General features: G+C 37.7%; 2 protein-coding genes across 4 annotated transcripts; both read right to left on the bottom strand.

The window, feature by feature from the left end:
- Positions 1-6,190: 6,190 nt before the first annotated feature.
- On the bottom strand, positions 6,191-11,690 carry mex3a (mex-3 RNA binding family member A). Its single transcript, XM_079893838.1, has 2 exons — positions 11,059-11,690; positions 6,191-8,296 (listed from the first exon to the last, which is right to left on the bottom strand). Exons 1-2 carry the CDS (start codon positions 11,462-11,464, stop codon positions 7,179-7,181), a joined length of 1,524 nt encoding a protein of 507 aa, XP_079749964.1. The 5' UTR covers positions 11,465-11,690; the 3' UTR covers positions 6,191-7,178.
- A 4,758-nt stretch (positions 11,691-16,448) lies between these two features.
- LOC307172505 (serine/threonine-protein kinase nekl-2-like) lies at positions 16,449-21,990 on the bottom strand. Of its 3 annotated transcripts, XR_013823723.1 has the most exons (7): positions 21,926-21,958; positions 21,005-21,048; positions 20,067-20,212; positions 19,727-19,879; positions 18,142-18,249; positions 17,381-17,812; positions 16,449-17,143 (listed from the first exon to the last, which is right to left on the bottom strand). XR_013823723.1 is itself a non-coding variant. In XM_079894931.1 (6 exons), exons 4-6 carry the CDS (start codon positions 19,802-19,804, stop codon positions 17,435-17,437), a joined length of 564 nt encoding a protein of 187 aa, XP_079751057.1. In that variant the 5' UTR covers positions 19,805-19,879; positions 20,067-20,212; positions 21,005-21,130; positions 21,926-21,990; the 3' UTR covers positions 16,457-17,434. The 3 variants fall into 3 exon arrangements, 1 of the variants encoding a protein (XP_079751057.1); XR_013823724.1 differs by lacking the exon at positions 21,926-21,958 and having other exon boundaries at positions 21,005-21,063; XM_079894931.1 differs by having other exon boundaries at positions 16,457-17,812; positions 21,005-21,130; positions 21,926-21,990.
- Positions 21,991-22,775: the final 785 nt, after the last annotated feature.

The following is a 22,775-nucleotide window of genomic DNA, read 5'->3' as shown; positions in this document are numbered from 1 at the left end:
AGCTTGTGTGATTTTTCAGGGTTCCCACATCTTTTGACCAATGACTTCCATATGACCTTTCCAGTCGTTCTTGAATGCTGGATAAGTGAAATCATGGTATAGAGAGATTGCACTCCCAACAAGCAATTTCTAGTTGATGAAATATTTATGAGCTTTTTTGAAATGTTATTAATTTCCATGACTTTTCCAGGCAATTTTAAAATTCCCTGATACTTCCACATATTTCCATGAATGTGGGAACCCATGAACACTTCTGTTTTTGAAATATTTGTTGATTTTTCTGTGTATGTTAATGACGTTTATGAATAAAATCAGTTTTGTTTCAAATCATCAGGTGTGAGACCAACAGAATTCAGGGTAGAAGTGACCGATTATTCAGTTTGTTTTATTAGAAACATTTACAATACAATTTCTTGAAAGTAACCAAAGAATCAAAACTAGTATGGCATAGATACATTGATCAAATATCAAAAATGAAGGTCACAAAGAACATGTTCTAAGGAAAAAACCTGCAGTTTGCGTGCCCCGTGTAGACACGATACTGAATTATGAAATTAAAACGACTCGTGGAGTGTCGGCTAGCCTCGTCTATGATATGGCAAACCCCTCGTTTATCAACAATAAATTGAACACTAGTACCAGGAGATGCTTGACCAAACTAATGCACTAATACCACTATGAGAGCTGTATGAAACACTTCTACTGTGCTGGAAGCTACCAAATACAGACTGTCGGACTGGAGTAACTCATCCCAAGCGAGGTCACATCAATGACCATCCTAACCCCCCCCCCCCCCACCCACCCATGTTCCTGTCTGACTGAAATTGAAACCACTACACAACTATCATTGCCACCACAGAGCCAAAACAAAGTCGAGATGCGTGTTCACCATGAAGTAAGTATTGAGAGACTATGCTTCTCCGTGTAATCTTGTAAACAATAGTTCACCGCTTTGACGTGTGTGAGACACTCTCGGTAATAATGAACTGCAATCATCAGCCCTTGAGTGTAGTTTGTACATAAGCCTCATTTGTATGTGACAAAACAGGTTGCCAGTTAAGAGATGATACAAGTTACATGCAAATAACGGTATTACTGTGAGTGTGCTCGAAACTGCATTCCGTTCACATATCTGGAAACAAACATGATAACGGAATGTCTGATTTGCAGAAAAAAAGTGTGATTTGTTTTGTTTTTTTTTCGTTTTTTTTTTTTTTAAGTTTTGTCATGCATATTTTTAAACGATTGGAAATCGGAACGTCATTACATGTAGTTGAATTTTGCTTGTATTACTATGCACAATCATTTTTCTGTTTCACCCTGTTATACTTCAGCCTGTTATCGCTTCATAACAATTGCATTTAAAAACAAAGCAATTTAATAAAAAAAAAAGGAAGGGACCCTTTATTCACTCAGCTATGAGGTGTTCAAGGACAGGTACACAACACTTCTGAGTGCTTCTAGTATGCAAAAACGCGGTATTGAGGCACAAAGTTGAAGTGACTAAAATTCCCCCGAATGCTATAAAATATTTCTGCCGTTATCCCATTGTTAATGCACACGTTAAAACGGCACGTATCTGACGTTTTAAAATATAAGCCTTTGAAACCCCACCCCACTCGTTTTATGCTGTCAGAAGTGTGAAGGATTTTTCTAACTTTCATAAATAAAAATTCTATAGTTTTAATCATTTTAGTAGAAATCAACTTCATGCGTTTTAGAAATATATTAACTTTTTAATTTATTAATTAAAAAACAAAACGTCTTGAAGTTACTTATAAATATGTTTGCTTCATTAAAGATATTCATAAATAACATCCAGATACTGACCTCTTCCTCTATGAAATAATAATGCATGTTAGCAAAATAGAATCTTACGAAAGAGCTATAAGACATTTTTTTCCCTTTTAAGTTGCTTTGTATAAATGCTGTGAGGAAGAACCTAAACAGATATGGTTGTATTTCTCTAGCCATGAATTTTAAACTTAAAGCTCACTTTTGATAAAGAAACAAAAAGGCAAAATTAGACATTGGTTGGGTGGCCATTTTTACATTCAAATACAATATTTGCCCTTTTGTACTATACTGAAAGGCATTAGAATTGCTTAAGTGCATCATGTATATGTTCTCTGGTGATTCTATGGAACGGACGCTGCAGTGTTCACAGATAAATACATGCAGCTTCGCTATCTGCTATGTAAGAACATATATAGGCTATTGTTCGCCTAGTCGGGCGTATAGAAAATATGAACAAATCTAAAAATGCAAATATATCCATTATGGGAATGCGGTAAGGGTACAGTTCAGCTCATAAATTTGCAAACCCCTTGAAGAATTTTTAAATTGCATTTTATTTTTAGCACATCCCTAATGCAGATATTTAAGAAATTCCACAAGACAAAAATTGTTCAAACATTGCTCACATGCCTTCGTTTAATATCATGTGTTTCCTCATCTATAGCATCAATGACTGTTTGTAATCTTAAGTCTCTGGTTTGTCCTGAGCGCACTGTTCTTGACAAACATCCCCCAAGTTCTTTGGTTTCCCAGCATGCTCTGCACATTTGAGCTCTTCCCCACAGCGGCTATACGATCTTGATCTTCGGCTTTGACACTCGGGACAATTGAGGGACTCGTGCAGCTTTCACAAAAGGCTGCAAACAATCATTGATGCTCGAGTATGTGAATTCTGAAGGGAATTATTAGTGTAAATAATTTTGCATATGGCATCATCAGGGCGGTACTAAAGAAAAAATACAATCTTAAAATGCACCTAAACGCATTCTGCTAGGGGTGTGTAAACATGAGCAAAAAAAAACTGTACAAATTGGGCTATTTGTGCATTAGATACTTTATGTTGGGTAAGAGAAATAGGTTTGGAAAAATAAACTGGTATCATTGTACAGCATAAACACCAGCTGTAGTCCTCACTAAAGTTCTCTGTAGTACAAGTGGCTCTGTTATATTTTATCTACACAGGCTGTTCAAAGTTAAATAATGCTCTGTAAAATAATTTTCCAGCATGCACAACCAAAAAGAAGCGAATTGAATTGCAACTATTTAACAACACCACGTAATTACGGAGAGAGAAAAAAGCAGAAGCGGAAACGATTCACAGTGGTTCTTAATGTTAAGCTTCACGTTAGACAACACATTCTTGTTAAACCTGTTAGACCCTAAACCGGACCACTTTTCCTCGTGAATCTGTTGTCGCACGTTGTGACCACTCCCCCCTCTCGATCAGAATGGCTCTTTGCATGAGCAGTTATTATTTTGGATTAGGCATAACAGTAGTGCCCTTGTCGTTCTGAAATTATGACGGAATTTGCCCGTTGAAATTAATGGAATGAAGATGATTAGACCGTTCTGATATGCATTTTAAATACGTTTTTTATTTCTTATGAGCTGCTCTTACATGCAGTATATCCTGTCAGTAGGGTGTGTAGAAATGTTTATATTGTCATAACTGTATGCATTCAGTATAGGCATAGCAAATGCTACAAACTAAACTATATATTAATTAATTGATTGTGATAACCCTAATTTTTGGTTATGTATTTTCTGAAGAGCTTTCAGATTTTGGGGCATCATTACCTTCACACTTTATTTTTACTTATTTCATTTCTATTGGGATGATGATGCCTTACGTAATATTACAAACTAGCAAGTAGGCTATTAAAGACTATTACAATTGCTTATATAGTGAAATATATTCAATGATATGCCTATGGTAGTCAGTCTTTATTATATATCTCCCTAAATGTCAATAAATATAGTCTTATTCCTATCAAATAAATAATACTTAAAAAAGGTTTTGCTGTGATTGGCTGTATAAAGTCTTTAACAGTTAAAATGTCTCCCTTTATTGTCGCTTGTATTGAATAAAATCTCGCTCTGAATACTTAAACAGCACCTTCTCTATTGACTCAGGTTACATTCTTTGAACAATATCATCACTCTGAAGTTGCGACATTTGATTAAGAAACTAAACTTTTGAAGCGCTGCATTTTCAAATGGGGAAAGTCGTTACTGCTTTTGTTTTGCTCTCAAAAAGGGCTTTAATTGTGTAAATACAATGTGCATGGCTTTAAACGATTCTTAGGGTTATCATCAACCACTGCAAAGCATTTCTGTAACAGTGCATTTTTCCATAAAGATGAACTGATATCTTGTTTTATTAAGTATTAAGATAGTTATTGCTGTTTCCTGCGTCCACTGACCTGGTGACCTTAAAAGAGGCAGGAGAACAAAATGTGGTTTTATAGCCAGACAAATGTTCTGAATCAGATTCTGAAATTCGAGCTATTACGGTTTGCATAATCAATTCCTTTTTCAAAATGCTTTTGGTTATTATATATAAATATATATATAAATGACCGAAATGCACAATCATACATTCCTTAAATGGATGAGCATCTGTCCCTGATCAGTGCTGGGGATTTGAAGAACCAGAAAAAAAAAAAGCTAAGAAAAACCTCTATTCACTACCGTCGTATTGGTGTCCTTTTATTTAAAGGAAATTAAGATGCTATTTCTAAAGACTGCGACATTTTGAAATAACGCTAAGTGACTTGTTCAAAATGCGCTATCCGTGCAAATACGACCAACTAACCCAAAATATAACCTAAGTGCAATAATAACGGTAATATTTGCCATTTGAGAAATGCACTACCTTTTCGATTGCAAATGCTGTTTGCGTTCTTAAAAATAAGGTGCTTTTAAGAGCTTTAATTTTTTTTTAAGCCTTTTCTCAAATCTGAGAGTTACTTAAAGGGACTTGAAATATATTTCGATTAAAGAAAGTACCTTATTACACTGACACTTATAGAAAGTACTTGTTCTCGTAAACAAAAGAGCAAAAGGCGCTAATGCGGCTGTAATACATAAATCAGACGAGGCAAAAAACTACTGTAACAGTCAAACTGAGCGTCAAAAGTTTTTCAGAACTAATATTTAAGATGCTAATGGCTCAAAGGTAAATCGTTATAGTAAGTTAAATACAATCACAAGCTTACCCTAGCATATCTTCTAACACCGTGCACATGTGGCAATGGCGCAGAGAGGCTTGATGGGGGAAAACTGACCCATTTCAAACAGAGTACATTTTCAGTGGCTCCATTCTTTTGTAGTGGCCTTCTAGCGAGAGGGAAAAAAAAGACAGTTTCCCAACCTCCGAATGCTCTAATCCCCTATTCCAAAATCCCCTAGCCTGCAATGAGACAGGCAGTGTGTGTGTAATTTGATTCAGCATGAGCGGCCACCAAATTGGGCGTTTCCCCCCCCCCTACTTTCTTGTCAATTACAATTGTCTGATTTCATTGTGGAGTTCAAGGTTGCTCTGCGATTGGCTGCTTTTGACCGTGCACTGGCAGGGCTGTCTCGAGGGGGTCACGGCAGGATGTCCCGCACATGAAGGAAGACTCCATGGAAACTTCGACGGCCTGCCTCCCGTGCACATTGAACGAGGAATTCAGAGAGATTCGGTAAGTTGAATAAAAAATGCTTCGGGTCTATCTCGTCACTCTCTACCCAGAACGCCAGGATTGCTCTTTGAAATAAAATCTGCTCTTGAAATTTTTTTTTTCACCCCGTGGCAGGACAAAAGAGGCCCCCTTTCTCCCCATTGGGAATACCAGAATGGGGAGAGCGAGAGAGAGAGCGACCGACAGGAGGGGCCCCAGCTGCACCTAGTTTAGCCCCCTGCGTGGCGTCCCGTCCATCCTCATTCACGCCACTGTACGCCACCCCTCCTTCCTACAGCAGTTGCTTTGCACCTGGACTCTGGTGTATGGCTAATTATCAGCTCCTCCTAGGGCAGGCCATGTCGGGGCGCTCCGGGGATTGTACCACCACTGCGACAAAACAATATACTCTCTGGGAGGAGCTCTGTAGTCTTTACAGCGTATGATGCACGGAGCAGCGAGTAGAATTAGAGTAGAATTCCCCCCCTGACAGCCCGACCTTTTAAAGGAAAAAAAAAAACTTAATCTTAAGTACGATATGCAACACCTGCCTCAGTACAGACAGACAGTCAGGACGCTTTGCAACTCAAATGCAGGACCTCGTGAGTGGGTGATTTACATTGTACTGTAGCTCGAAGTCTTGCTTGCTTTTGTCTATTTGGTCTATTCAGGATCAGATTACAAACCCCCTCCCCTCAATCGCCCCCTCAGCTTGGTTTTTTTTTTTTGCACTTCATCTCATGCACTATGCTTGTAATCAGTGTTTTACCAAATAAATGTGTGGAAATTGAAGAGAAACATACTGAGTGCAGAAATGAGAATAAAAACCGTTAGTAAAAGGAACCTGAAAAAAACCTTTTGAACAAAACAAACAGTTTTTTTTCTTTTCTTGTATTGTACCTAATAAGACCTTTTTAGATGCATCACATAATAGGCTGACTGGTGCAGAAACAAAACCAAACCAAAAAAGAGAAACTCCCTGTTTTACTCGTCAATTACCCGTTCAAATATTGATTAGCAAAGCAGATACTAATTGTGTAATTATGTCGTTTAGAACATGATCCAAATTTAAAGCCACACCGACATCAGGTCGTATATATATCAGCCCATATCGGCCATTTCTATACCATCTATTTCGCATAGACATCTAGCAATGTGTAATGTTTTTGACAATCACTTTACATCAATTTTAAGGTGCAAAGATTTAAGATTCTAGTTTACCTTAAAAAAAGAATACTAGCTCATTTGCAGAAGATGCTGGGATGAAAAACTATACTCCAATCTTAGGAAATAAACTTGATATTAATGATATTTTGTTTTTATACCTCCCCAGCAAAAGGAAAAGTGTAAAATGTTCACATTATTTCTCCTGTTACTGTCCACACAGCATGTGGAAAAAAACAGCACCAGTTAAAAAAAGAAAAGAAAATAAAGAAAAACAAAAATGAACATGCTAAGAACTACGTTCTTTCCATTTTTAAAAAAACTTTTATAAAATATATATGTATATATGTGTACATATAAAAGAAAAATCTGAAAATACTTCTTCCTCTTTTTTTAGTAAAGCAAGCAGTGTGTTCTAAAATATCTGCTTGTTTTGGTTTTGTGTTTTCTGAAAAATAAAAAAGTGAATACTGGCCAAATAAAAAAAGATTAAAAGTAAACTGATACTACAGAGTAAAAACAAAGCACAGAAAAAACGAAAAAACAACTCTTTTAAGAGAATATTCGGATAGCCTGTGTGACCAGGGTGTGGCAGACAGGGCACTCTGGATGGTTTAGCTCACAAATTCGGATGGCGCACTCCATGCAGAAGAGGTTATGACCGCACGGGACCAGAGCGGCCGTCACTTTGCTCTCAAAGCAGGTCATGCAGTCCCGAGCCACGGCGGGCGGTGAATCCGGCACGGGGAGACGTCCGCTGAACGTGACCGTGGTGGCGGTGGGCTCGCTGTGGGCACGGCGGGCCTGGGCGTGAGGAGACCCCACGGCGTTGGAGTTGTTGGTGCCGCACGGTTCGGGCAGTCCCGGCGACAGTCTGGTCAGAGGGAGAGGCAGGCCTCCAAAGCTTTTGGAGCGCTGCTGGGCATAGTAGGCCACCTGTTTGGGATAGTCGGGATCGCCCCAGCTTTGAGTGCCCTCCGAGCCGAAGTAAGAGCACGGCTTGTCCCCGTTGCCGTGGTTGGTGAAGTCACCTTTACTGTAAATCCCTCCCCCTCCTCCTCCTCCTCCTCCTCCGCTACTTCCGACCATGGTGTCTGAGAAATTCTGGCGGTAGCTGCTGGCAAGCGGTTTGCGCGGGGCCCCCTGGAGCCCCCACACCTGCTGCAGGCGGCTCTCCAGACCCCCGTTGCCACTGTCAGGGCCCAAGCAGTCGTTCTCATTGTTGTGGTCGTGCAGGCCACCCGTGCGGAAAGCAATGTGCGCCTCGATTTCCTCCCGAGCCCGTTCGGCGTTCCCAGGGGAGCCGGTGATCTCGAAGACGGGGTCGCGGTCGCGGCTCGGAGTTACGATATAAGTGCACGTTTGCTGCTGGATGCGTTTTATAGTCGAGCCTTTGGGTCCGACCACCAGACCCACGACGCGGTAGGGCACCCGCACCTGTATGGTGGTCTGGCCGGGGAGCGGTGCAGGTGGCGAGCCGCTGAACGAGACGCCCAGCTTGTTCCTGGAGGCCCGCAGCATGGAGAAGTGCTCGGCAGCAGAGATGATTTCACGTCTGGCCAGGGCCACGTCCTCTTTGCGGCCGGTGATGAGGAAGACTGGTTCTTCGCCTCTGACGGGGGTCTTGATGTAGGTGTTCGTCTTTGCACGCAAAGCTTTGATTTTGCAACCTGTTGAGTGGAGAAGGAATATTATAGTAGTGGTACTATTAATATCTGTCTATTAACACTTATTTTGCTTGTTTGTTTCCAGGTCAAAAGGTCACCCATGCTCTGAATCTGCAGCAGAACTCATTCACAAAGTTCTTCATGTTCTCCATCTCTTAAGTGTAATTTATTTAAACATTTTGGATAATTTGATTGTGGTTTCAGTTCTCATTAAAGGTATAGTTTAACACAATTTATCACTGACTGCGTTTTATGATTTTACCATGCTCGAATATACAAAATTCTGCAGATTCATTGCAAAAGTCAGCAGTTCAGTCTGGGCCTGCCCTTGCTTTTTCTATTGTAACCATTATACCAAATATACTTACACACTATATTTTTTCAATATAGTATTATATTGGCTTTCATTTTTTTCTAAACAATATATTAAAATTAAGTTATTCTGTAATAAAAATAAGCGTTGTCTTATTTTTTGTGTACAATATACTAAAGTACAATTTTTGATAATAAAAATTAAGATTGTCTAGTAATTTGTTGTATTTGATTAAACCCACTGAACCTTATTCATAAACAGAATCAAATCTGTGTCAATCTTTCTTTCTTTGTCGTTTCGGTTTGTAAAACTATTGATTATACAATGTGCACTGAAATTTCTTCTGCTCGTGTTTAATGAATGAGGCCCAAAGTGAATTTAGAAATGGCTGTTCACTCTTCTCTGTTGTGGTAAACGTACAAATCGATTAAAACGATGGCTTTGTTTTTTGCTGCATTACACTGTCTCAGTAATATTCTTGTTGTTTATTCATAATATTGAAAGAAATGTGTTGGCTTAAAATTATCTCAAGTATTTACCATAATAAATCCCATTTAGCATACGTTGACGTATCCTAATAGAATTCAAAAAACAAACCTGTGATTACAATAGCTTTTAAAAATCACTGTTGTCTGAATGACGTCTCCTCTGCAAGAGTGCCACGTGCTTACAGACAGTCACAGGTACTATGATATTCAGCACTGAAGCAAATGTGTAAAATGTGTTTTCAGATGTAAATTCCCCAACTATTCTCTTTTGCATTGCAAGCAAGCAAGCTAAATACCCCATAAAGTTATTGTTGAGATATGAATTCATAACAAGGTGTGGTGCTCCACAGCATCTTGCCTCGTGTACAGCACCAGAGTATTTATTAGCACCTCAGTGGTGTCTTATCAAGAGTGGGGTGGCTTTCTCCGCCCAGGGGCCTGTTCAGTGGATAGATCTCTACACACTGGTTTCATGCCTCATTGTGTAGAGCAGAAGCTAAAAAAATAACCTGGATGGACTGTCTAGCACTGACAGCGGGGAGCACAGATTCCCTCCCGCCGCTGAATCGTCCCCCTCGCTGCAGGAGCACATCTCCTAACAGGCATGGCAGCCACTGCAGGTGAACAAAGCACTGGAACCTCACAGCTCAAATTCCCAACTAATGGCGATAACAAGGATACATAAGTGCTGCTTTTTTCACCATCACTCTCGCTTGTTATTATCAGGCCAAATCTATTCATAGAAAAAATGCAATTAAATTAACCTAATAAAGGCCAAACAAATGTCTAGTTATTCAGCTCAGGATGTGGCCGTTACATCAGTAACTAATGAGGTAAAGACCCCATTTCAAATCCTCTTAATCAGCAACTTCCAAACCACGCGCTCACTGCATCCCAAGTTGGATTCAAGCATTCACTTCTGAAACACGCAGGCCACTTTACTAGACAAAGTCGTTATATGCAGGGGGACGTTTATTAGTGCATATTTCATCTGGGTAAGATATTACACTTTTAATGAATGGACAGTGTGCTCCATAGAGTCTTCCTAACCCCATGCTTTGAGTGCAGGGCTGTTGTACTGGTAGACGGGGCGTGACTCTAACACAGTCTTTATAGTCTGTCTCTACAGGACCAAATGCAACATGGCTTTCTAGAATACTGTATACTGTGCTTTCAACGTATCATGAAGTGACTTGTCAATCGCAATGAGACAACAGGGTCAACTACACGAGATTGCCTCCTCAACTTATTCCAAATATCATCACACATTCATAATATAACTTTTCCGCCAAGTCATGTTTGTATTTTCCCATTTCCCCCCCGCGCGAGCTTTGCCCTCAAAACACACAAGGACTTTCACTTCTTTGTCTGACAACGCTGTCAGAATTTCAGCACTTTTAGTTGCTCACGAGACCCACTTTCATGAGCTTCGCGATATTATGGAGATAAGCGGTGGACTTAAGTTACCCGACAACTCCTCTTTGTCTGAGGGAGCCTAACATAAACAACGTGGTGCTGCTGCTGCTGCTGCTGCATATGAAAGCCCGCAGGAACTACAGAGGCGCGCGAAGGAGCGAATGACACAATGTATCCAGTCAACAAAGACCGTTGACTGTTACATTGTATCCAGCAAGCGCACACGCGTTCCATTTTCTGTTTCAAAAAAACAGAATTACGCGCCCTCAGACGACAAAGGGAAAGCAGCGTGCTGACATTGAAGGCGTGGATGTGGAATAACGCCTTTGTTCTCGTACCCGCTGGTAACTTTGCTTAAAGCTAAGAGGAAATGCCCATGTATATGGCATCAACGCGCTGAAATAGTAGCACAGCTCGGCAAAAACAGACACGTTAAAAAGCATTACCACTCCCTTTTTCTTTGTTAAGACAGCTCCACACTTAGTTTGAGCCGCACACCCTGGAGAACGAGTTTGAAAGCATGCGAAAGTGCGCATCGTTGTATTTACCTTGCCTCCCCACTATTTCGGCCACATGTTCGGAGCTTGGCACGGGGACGCACTCCGTTATGTTGCAGCCCCGTCCTTTGGTTTCGGTCGGCGAGGTCTCGTACAGGGCGCATAACTTGTTCTTCCCTTGTAACATCCCTGATTCAGATGGGATGTGATTGTGGTGGTTATTGTTACTCCTGTCTTGAACTCCTCCACCACCACCACCCGCAGGAGCCCCGTCCTCGCCCTCTCCAAGACCCAGCAGCGACAGTTGGCCCAGCGCAACTCTAAGGGCACGGGAATCATCCTCCTCCTCCTCGGGCGGCACTAGGAGACCCTCGCTACCGAACCCGGAGCCGGCTAAATCCCCGCCGTAGCCCCCGTTTTTCTCCATGATCCCTGCTAGAACCAGCAAGCTAGGCATGGCTAACAAAAGAGTGTGAGACAAAGACACTGGTAAGAGACTGGAGAAACAGCACCCTCGCCGCCACCCCGCCCCCTCCTGGTCCAAGTCCCCCCTTTGCGCTAGTCCCTCCCACAGACCAGCCCCCTCTCCGGTTCCGATACGCAGAAGGCGAACGGGACACAAGGATGTCTGCGCCGAGAAGGGCCAGGCTAACTGATGCTCCACCCCGTCTGGTTCGCTCAGTCCCCGCCTATGGCAAGCCGTTGCAGCATGTATTCCCTACAATCAATCGATTTTATGACACTGAGCGATTTCGTTTTATTTTACGATACTGTTTTATATTTATGTTCAAGTAACAATAAACAAAATTGTAATAACTGTTTTTTCCCCACTTTTTTTAATAATTAAAAAAAAAAAATTGACAATAAAAACATTACACAAAAATCAATAACAAAAACATAAGATGCATCAAATATATACATATTGTGATTGTTTTGTAGGGCCGGCGCCCATCACACTAACATGATCATTATAAAGGTGTTTAAACGACAAAAAAACATTCACTTCCACATATTTGATAATCGAAATACATCATAGTTCATGATACAAATAACAAATTTGGGAATATTTTGAATAAAAAAGAAAAAAGGGATACATCTGTCATACAGAGGCTGCATTTAGCCCATTTATTTATTAATAAAAGTAGAATTAATACAGAAACTAATTTTTTGTTTATCATTACTTAAACACAAAATATTGTCTGTAAAAACAATAAAACAATATATATATATATATTATACTTATTTTAATATTTTGCATTATTATTTTACTATTTTCGTTTATTGTTACTATTTATCCAGTTACATTTATGAGACTTTTAAAAATTTGCCATTTGTTTAGTTTATTTGCATGGTGTAATTTAATTATTATGAAAGCTCAACAAGTGTGTTATCACCCACCATCATTCATAAAAATATTAATGTGAACACCAGTGCAGTACTGCAGCATTACACATAGAAGACTACGCTTGTAGCCGACTATGAAAATTGTTTGCTATTTTTAAATTCATTTATGTACATTTTTATGATATTGTGTTAGTATTTACAGTGCATTTTGATGCAGTTTGAGAAATATAAGAATAAATGTTCAAACAGCTTGCCATGCCCTGCCTCGCTGAGACAGTCACCATCCATCCATCTATCCATCCACCCATCCATCCATCCCGTTGCATTTCAGACTCCTTTGTAGCAACCCACAACTCACTCCTAATGAATAATCCAAAACATAATTTTATGCGTAAATATTAGGCTTCAACATCATAGTTCATCGTATTCTGTTGTGCGGAGAGGCGTGCCAGAATGATAACACATGTGCGCCTGAAAACAACACCGTCCAGCTGCTTTCTACATTTTCAACAACATCAGTTCTGTTATGATGCTTGATCAATGAAGAGTCATATCATGACCGAAATTTTCCGGAGAATATTCGTGCTTTTTTAAGCGGAGGAACTGAAACATATGTCCCCAGTATTTCCCCAGAATGAAAGAGTTAAACTGACATAATTCGGGGGTCCGCCCACCCTGTTTGCCGTTGGTTGCAGCGGGTCACTGAGTTGTTGTTTGGACTACCGTTGCGCATGGAGTGCTGTTACACTGAGAGGAAGAGCACACGGCCAGCGAGAAGAAGAAGAGACACGGGGAGTTATCACACAGACGTTGCAGGATCTGCACTGCACATTTATGGTGGAGAGAGAGAGAGAGAGAGAGAGAGAGAGAGGAGAGAGAGAGCACGTGTCTAGCAACATCTCAGGCAAACCTTGAACAAAGAGCGTTCGTGTTTCCACTTCAGACGCCACTGTCCTCATGATGCCACGCCTGGCGGCAAAGATGAAATCTGGAACAACAACAACAGCCTCAACAGCAGCAGCCAGCTATAATAATAATAATAATAATAACAGTAATAATAATAATACAAACACAATGTAGCTTGAATTGTAGAACTGATACAAAAACAAACAAAAAACATTTTGTTAATGTTAAGCAAATTAATAACACTCCTTGTAACACTTTTTACCCCCAGTGAATATTTTCAGGGTGGGTTTATTTTTGAAAATCAGTTTCTAATCTGTATTTACACATATTTATACAACGAAAAAGCTTTTGGACATAAAAATTCAACAGCAAAAAATATATAGTTTTGAAAAATGCATGTGAATACAAAAGAAAAAAAAGTATTTAATCAATTTAACATGCGTTGACCTTGAAGTAGGGCATGTAATCACACTATATGGGGTAAGTTGTCACATTCAAACCTATTACATATGATTTATAGGCAAGCTAGGGTTAGGTAACAGTTCAAACACTAATACAAATTTTGGTCAACAGAAGTTATAATTAACGCATGCTGTAAAATTGCAACACACACATACAGTATATGTGTGTGTGTGGATGATATGCACTTTTTTACATTTATAAATGTATGCAATGCATCAGCTGTGGAAAAAAAAATTGGTTATAGTGACAACATGAGACTGTAGTGTAGTTTGCAAAATCTTGCAGCTGGTTTGATTTACATGCATATTGACTATACAACATCACAGAATGTCATAATTCTTTACCAGAAAATGAAAAAATCCTTCTCATGGCAAATATAGAGGCGATCAGCTCTCTGATCCTTTGCATCTACAGTTTTCGAATGTCTTTAATTGGCCAGTCAAACAGTTTGGCACGCGGAGTTTCTAAGGAGATCATTGCAGCATCAGTCGATCAGATGGCAACACTAATATGAGATGTACAGGACGGGTCTTTCTCACACATTCTGGATCAGAGCCAGCGCCTTAGTGACAGTCAGTATGTCCAAAAGGTCATTTGCCTCCATTAATGGTGTCTACTGGGAGCCCAAGGCCTAAATCAATATCAACTATGGATAACGGATCATGTTTCCTGGCCGGCCCAGCCTGTCTGTGGGCCTGGGTCTTTTGTTTAGAAAGTCCCCCTTTTGTCTTTCAACTCAGAACCTGCATGTCATTGGAAACGTCTGTGCTGAAGATTCTCTCTCCTCGCAGAAGCAATATGTTTGCATATACTCATTTAGTTACTACACCCACATACTGTAAATGATGACCTAATATGACATCATCCAGCAGAGCATTTGTCAGTACGCATGCCATGCCGTAATGTGGTGTCATATAACAATGAAATGAATCAGTCAGCATTAATACCTCAAACTTGACTAATGCATAATAGAATCTATTGAAATAATTTTTTCTTGAATTACTTGACAAAATTTTAATAATAATAATAAAAATATATTTTGTCAAGTAATTATGATTTCTTATTATATTATATGATATTATCAGTTTAGAGCAGATGCTGAAATTCTGCTTGCATTATTATTTTTTATGATTTTTGTTCTTGTTGAGAATATTAAAAAGTAATAATGCAAGCATGTAAGAATTTTAGCATCTGGTCTAATACTGATATTACATTATATAAATTCAATATTATTTAATCAATGACACTTAATATGGATTATGCGATTTGTGTTTATATATTTGTAAATAATAATAATAAATAACAATGAATAATAATAATAAAATAGAGAAAAGAGATTCTAACTCCATTTATGCCTTTTTATTTTCTATTTTGCAATTCCTTAGTTTATCGTTTATATTTCAAGAGATATTAGTATGCACTCAGGTCTTCCTGCTATTGAACACTATGACTGACCCTTCCCCCTCTCCCCTCTCCTCTCTCTCTCTCTCGCTCTCTCACATAAACACTCGGGTCTTTACATTGAGTGTAAATGCTTCTCTGAGCTGGGAATATGAGTCAGGTGAGTATGAGCTCATCTCTTTTTCCTCTGCTATGAGGTAATGTATCTCTCTGGCACTCTTTCTCCTCTGTGAGCCAATCATTAGAGGTGCTTCACCACTGACACACCCCAGTGATGATTCAGATTCTCACTGTCACATGATGCTCACACCCTCAGGTGATGGAAACCACAGCCCGCTGCAATACAATAAATGCTTGGTCCATTCTTTAAAAAAAAGTTAAGGTTGAATGAAGACATATTATTATTTTGTATTATTATGTCATTATTATATTATGTGTTTTAAAACTAATCTCATACGTTTAAGCAGCCTTTATATGAAAAGGTTTTTAAGATGGCAAGAAACATAAATTGTCAAGTGTGTCCAAACCTTTGACTAGTAGTGTAGGCTACAAAGAAATTATTTTTGTCACACTGGCAAGGTTAAGGTTGGAGGGTGGCTTTATTTTTTTCGTAGACAATTTGTTTTGTTAAATGTGATCACTTTTATCTAAGTGAAATGATCATCAACTTTTCACACATAAATATGTGTGTCAATCAATATAAAATCAATTGATATGATTTACTTCAAATTTGCAAACACATTTTCGTTCACAGCAATGCACCTTTAACTGATAGAAGTTCTGCTGTTGTACAATTAAGCGTTCACACACTCCCTCTGGCGGCTGGAAAAACGAACTGCAAATAACGCGCACTGCTAATTCAGCAGATAATACTTAGCGACAGCGTAGATCACTGCATTCTGCATATGATTTTGTCCATAAATTTCACTGACATGAATATCCTCTAGATCATCAATTGTAGGCCTACTTAAAATTTACTACAATTAATTAGTGTTAATAAATTTAATATAGCGTAAAAACGAAGATATAAACTAGTTGTTTATGGCTACTCAAAGTTACACTTAAAGTATACTTAAAAGTATACTTTTACACACTAAAATTGGGCCAATTTGGTCCCAGTATTGAAACAGTTCACTTACAAGTATACTTCTAGTAAATTGATATAAGCAGACTTAGGCTACGAGGCCTACTTTAACTTGACTTAAGCATATAAAATGAACTTGAAGTATACTTATTATTTTTTTATAAGAAATGCAAGATGCTTTTTGGAACAATTAAAGACAAGTCCATCCATCCATCCATCCATATCATTCATTCTGTAAGCAAGAAAGAAGGAAATATATATTTTTATTTCTAATGTGTAATAGCTTTTTGTCCATTCATTCTGTAAGCAAGACAGAAAAAAAGTTTTTTTTTTTGTTCTAATGTGTAATAACTTTTTCATTACACTCTCATCGCTATGTTATGAAAAGTATGCTGTAAGTTTTCCTACTGGAAAGCAGGTTTAAGCCCCTGCTTTGACTTCTGGGAAATGTTATCAAACAGGTTGAGACATAGGAAACATGCAAGAATGTATAAGAATGTATTTCTTTTTAAACTGACAAGTTTCCTCAAAACGTTCAAGAGAATTACACACCCAGAAGGTGCCTTAATTGGGGAAAACCATATTTTTAACCACTTAGTATACAAATATGTTAAAAAATGATACTGTTTTTTTTTTCTTCTTTGTCTATTACAACATATCTATTTATTAAACCAACTTCCTGCAGTTGAAACTTGGATGAACATTATCTGTGACCAAACACACCCTCTAGTGGTTGAACTGAAACTGAAAGAAACATCTGAAACACGCATGAGATCTCCAGTAAGTCTTCTGAGGCATGAAAGAGCAACTTCTGAGCAGTAACATTTTCTTCCCAGAACAGTTTCTGAAAGTGAAACACCTACAGTATGTGTTACGATCCCCCTTTTCGTTCTCAACCGATGTGTCAAATAGCTTTTTATTCATTTAGAAAACAAACTCCTTACATTTCACCCAATTCAGTAAAATATATTCTGTTCTATTCATTTGATTATGATCAGTGTCTGTTTTCAATGGAATAAAAACAGGCTTCATTTGAAATGTTATGATCATTTATTTTTCAAACAGTGGCAACAGTTGTGTTGTTCGTTTAAATATATTGGTTGATTAATAATTCGATTTTACTGAATTGAGTGAAATGTAAGGAGTTTGTTTTCTAAATTTAGAATAGTAATAAACTCATTGCCAATCTAAGCTTTGTGATAATCTTTTAAAAAGCTATTCCTTCATTCCCTAAAAAGCTAGTAACAAAATCCACATTCTCCCCGCCAGAACAATCTGTCCTAAGATCTGCGCCATTGTAGGTCTGAATAAAACAAGTCTGTTCACCATTCTAGAGACCGGGACACCATATGGATTCATATTCATGGCTGCAATCACTTGAACAGAGGTGATGTTGGGAGGGAGTCTCGCTCTGGGCACGATCAGGAGCTCTGCTAGGATTTTCCCCATCGCCCACACGTCAGAGTACTGGTCTCTGTATTTTCCTTGGAAAATCTCGGGAGCGGAGTAACACCAATTGCCTCCTTCTGTGCCAAAGCAAAAGCCGTTCTTCTGGAATCTGGCGAGTCCTAAGTCAATTATGACGGCCCGATAAGTGCTGTGTTCCACCTGTGAAAGAGACACGCTGTAATGACTGAGCTGTACAATCTGATAAGAGTATACTGGTTTTGGATTTTTAGTTTATGAGTCACTCATGACAAGTAAAATGCACTGAAAAACCATTGAAGTTCATTCATAACTTTCCATATTGAGATACAGTACAATCTTCAGTATAGAGCTAATCAGACATTTAGGAGAGCAGATTGAAATAAACTTTTTAGAAAGATACATTTCTAGAGAAAAATTCCTCAAAATATTTTAAATGTATATGGGGGGAAAACCATCATAAACAGTGTATCTGTCCACAGGACAAACCCTCGACACTCAAAGCATCACACCATGATGTTGTCAGGCTTGAGGTCCTGGTGGACGATGCTCTTGCTGTGCATGTAAGCGAGGCCTTCACACATTCCATTAATAATGGTGATTATGACTGGCTTTGTTAGCTGTAGAGAAAGAAAATAAATTAATATATATAATACTTGAAGAACTTTAAAATCCATGGAACCTTTCATTGCACAAAAAGTTCTTATAGTGGAAAAAGGTTCCTCAGATTGTTAAAATATTCTTTACACTAAGGAACATTTTTTAAATAATGTTCTTTAGTGATTTCAAAATGGTTTTTCTATTGCATCACGATTAAAAATATTTTGGAACCTTTTGGATGAGATGCATTATTTAATGGTTATTGTTTTACTAGGCTAAGTTTTATGTAACTTTGTTTGCTAAATTTAAACAATGAGTCAATACATTATCAATCCTTCTTCCAAAACGTGTTTCTGTCTTACCCTGATTCAAGCCTATTATCCAGTAAGTGTATATTTTCTGTCGGGATGGTTTTCGCAGGAAATTGCATATGCGCCTGATACTAGAATTTATATGATACCATGAAAAATATCGATATTCTATACCATTTTCGAAACCACGGGGAAAACCAGCCATAAATATATTTTTTAGATATGTTTTTGTCCATCATATGATGACCAGATTCATATATAAATATATTTTTTTATAATTATCTCACCTAAATGTTTGCTCACTCAATGTATTTGTGTTTTTACAATGGGGTAATTTTGTTGCTAAAAGGAAGCATGATTTCCAACTTTGAATTGAAGAAAAAATTATTTAAAAAAAGACAAGTTAAATAGGCTAAAGAATAATCCTTACAATTAAAGTTACAAAAGTTCTTTAGTCAAGAGCAATGAGGGTGAAAGCTGCGGGAATGAGTAACATAATGCGTAATATTTGTTATCCTGGGCTGAAATTCAGGCCCTGTACCAACTTCGTTCAACCGGAGCGAATGAGATGAGTGAATGAGATGAGTGAATGAGATGAGTGAATGAGAGGAAGGTGTGTATCAACTTGCTGTCGGACAGAATCAAATTGAAACTGTGGAAAATTAGTATTGGAGCCATTTTAGATATTTCAGTATCGATATCAAAAAAGATATATTTTTGACAACACTAACATGCATCGCGCTAAATCTCTAACCTCCGGGGAATCGTAAAATACGCTCAACAGAGTCCGCTGGAAAAAAAAGAGAATGCGACAGAGCTCGTAATAAAACAAGAATCAACATTGGCTTCGCTTTTCGGACATGGTGAGAACTGATGGCTTTGAAAGGTTAAAAACTTTGATGACGTGAGATGGCGTTTTTCTTATTCAACAGGTGAGTAAGGTCTTTTATTGAAGACGTTAATTGACATTAGTTGCTCTCTAACAGAGTTCAGTGTAAAGCAATATCTATTGTGAAGGGTCATATTCACAGTCACGCAGACATGCATGTTTTTTTGTTTATTAACTGCTAAAGGGCCAAAAGTTACATAGTGTACCTTTAAGAAAAATATTGTTATCAGTTAAAAATGAATGAATCTTTGAATTTTTAACAAAACAAACAAATAAATAAATAAAATGTAATTTTACCTCCGCGTATGACTGTGAGCTGAACATAAGTTTTTCCAGAGTTTTCCCAGAGATAAATTCCAAGGGAATATTCCACATACCATTCGAGTCCAGCCAGGGATCTGCCAGGAGCTTCACCACATTGCAATGACGCAATGACCTACAATAAGATCACTTGTGCAAAATATAAAATATATCATAAAAGGCAGTATCCAGGATAAATGGATGAAGAGTAATTTACAAATCTGGATGAATTTAATGCAGATGAGTTGCACAAAATGTGCAAGAATTGTGTTACATTAGTTCATTTTAAATCAGTATTTTTTTTATTTATTTTTTTTGAGTGTATACAAATACTCACCGATATATATATTTCTCTTTCTGAATTTCTTCTTTAGTCACGACAGTACAGGGCACTTTCTTAAGAGCTGCACGGGTATTTCCAAAAGTTACTTTATACACCTTTCCAAAGTTTCCTTTACCATAAGTAGTAGCTGAAAAAGCCATCTGGAGAAACAATTAAAAATTCAGATTTATTCATTGTTTAATTGATTGTAATTAAATTAATTGTACTGATGCTCATTTATTTATTTATTTAAAGAAACAGGATATATAAAGGATGTGTGTGTGTGTGTGTGTGTGTGTGTGTGTGTGTGTGTGTGTGTGTGTGTGTGTGTGTGTGTGTGTGTGTGTGTGTGTGTGTGTGTGTGTGTGTGTGTGTGTGTGTGTGTGTGTGTTTAATTATTTATCTTTAAATGAATAAACTCTCTTTTAGACATCTCTACATTCATTTAATCTAAAGTGACTCGTCATATAGTTTTTAACCCCTCTGGTTATCAGAGTTTCTTGTTAAACTTCAAACAGTAGTTACAGGAAAAATGCAAAAAATGTTGTCCCTCTTGTTCTTGAATTCTGACCAATGTGTTTTTTTCTTTCCTCGTCCACTCTGACAAGCCTCAAATCAGTTAGTAACTTTTGTAATTTTGTCATCTTTAAGACACTATATTTAAAGGTACTGTAATTATGTTGAATTAAAGGCTTAAAAAAACAAAAACAAAAACAAAAAACAATTAACAATTGAGTGGTATTTCAAAGAATTTTAAATGATCGGTATGCAATCAAGAGCCAGTAATAGCCAATGATAACCAATAATAACCTCAAAAATTGAATAGCATAAATTCTATGGGTTTGCATACACCTGATTCTGTCAAACATAACAATTTCTAGATCCAGAGGTGAAATATACTTATGTAAATGTAATATATTATTTAAAAAAATAGTACAGTTGGTGTGACTTACCACTACAAGTGCAGTCTTTCAAACAGATGTCTTGAAAACAGCGTCTTGACAATCAGACAGACAGACAGACAGACAAAAAACAACCTATCACCAGATGATCGCCACCCACTATCAGTCATCAGTTTTCTAAAAGTAAAACAGCAAGTAAAAAACTGTGAAGGGCAAAACATACAGTACTGTGTTTACAATAAACACTCAATTCATTAAAAACATTACGACTGTAATGTTAATGTTAACGACATTAAGACTCAAGTATTACCAAATCCTTCCGAAGGAATTACTTATAATTTGGATCAGTATTCAAAGTGAAAAACATGATAATTCTCTAGTAATGTCTGAAATCATTGTAGCTTTTAAAGTTTTGGTAATGTATTGAATAGTAATGACTCAAGTTTTACTACGTCCTTCAGAAGGAACCAATTCATTTTTGTATCAGTATTCTGAAGTGAAAAGCATGACAACTCAGTAATGACTGAAGTCATTGTAAGCTTTTGAGGTTTTTTGGATAGTAATTCCTTGACTTCAGTCAATAATAAGGAGTTATCATGCTTTTCACTTTAGAATACATAAATAAGTCATTCCTTCAGAAGGATTTGGTTACTTGAGTCATTACCATGATCTTCACTTTAGGATTAATGCATTATGCATTATTCACATTAATTATGAACCTGAATAGTAGTTCTTAGTAGTTCTATGAATAGTATGGAAGAAAAAAAATTATTAGCAAATAGTGAACTACCACATTCAACTGAGCGCTATTAATTACTAATTTGTTAATCAGAGTTTCTTGTTAGTTAATAGTAGTTATTAGAATGTTAATATTGTGTTACTCATTTGCTCCTGTGTAGTTATTCATTAATTACGGAACAGTATTCTAAAGTGTTAAATATTTCATACAAAAGTAATGTATTATTTCCATACCATTTCCCCTGTTAAAGCTCCTCTGCATGTGACAGTAAACTGAGCCCACGGAGATCAGTGGAAGCCTCAAATCACAGAATCTCCTCCCATCTGTAAAAGAAACTGAAAGTATTTTTTAAAGGGGTGGTTGATTATAAATTCACTTTTCTAACTTTAGTTAGTGTGTAATGTTGCTGTTTGAGCATAAACAACATCTGCAAAGTTACAACGCTCAAAGTTCAAAGCAAAGGGAGATATTTGCTTTTAAAGAAATTGCTTTTTAAGGACTACAACAAACGGCTGGTAGAGACTACACAAGCTTCCTCCCGGATTAGTGACATCACCAACCCTAAAATTTACATAAACCCCTCCCCTGAACACGATTTATAGATTATCAAGACAGAATATGCTAATCAATGACTAGAAGATACACATAAGCTACATAAACTCATCAACTAACCATTCAGAAATGTCCTGTTGCTTCTACATGTTGTCACTTCTTCTAGAGTCTCTCCATCATTGTCTGACTCCGGTTTGAACATAAAAGGCTAAACGTTTTTGAAATTTTCAGTGCATGTCTGTGTGAGTGCAAGCTGTTGAAGCTCCGCCCTCTGTGCCGGGAGCAGCAGCTCATTTGCATTTAAAGGAACAGACACAAAACGGTGCGTTTTTTCTCACCCTCAAAATTCGACAACTTTAACATGCTATATACAAATATCTGTGGGATATTTTGAGCTAAAACTTCACATAGACACTCTGGATACATCAGAGATTTATTTTAAATCTTGGGAAAAGTGCACTATTTCAAGAATTCATGTGTTTGAAACATAGTATACAAAGGGACTGACGCAGTAATCATTCAAGAAATTCA

This window comes from Squalius cephalus (assembly GCF_949319135.1).
Source record: "Squalius cephalus genome assembly, chromosome: 15".
NCBI classification, from domain to species: Eukaryota; Metazoa; Chordata; class Actinopteri; order Cypriniformes; family Leuciscidae; genus Squalius; species Squalius cephalus.
Note: the sequence above shows the minus strand (reverse complement) of the source record. Positions and strands in the feature narration are given on the sequence as shown.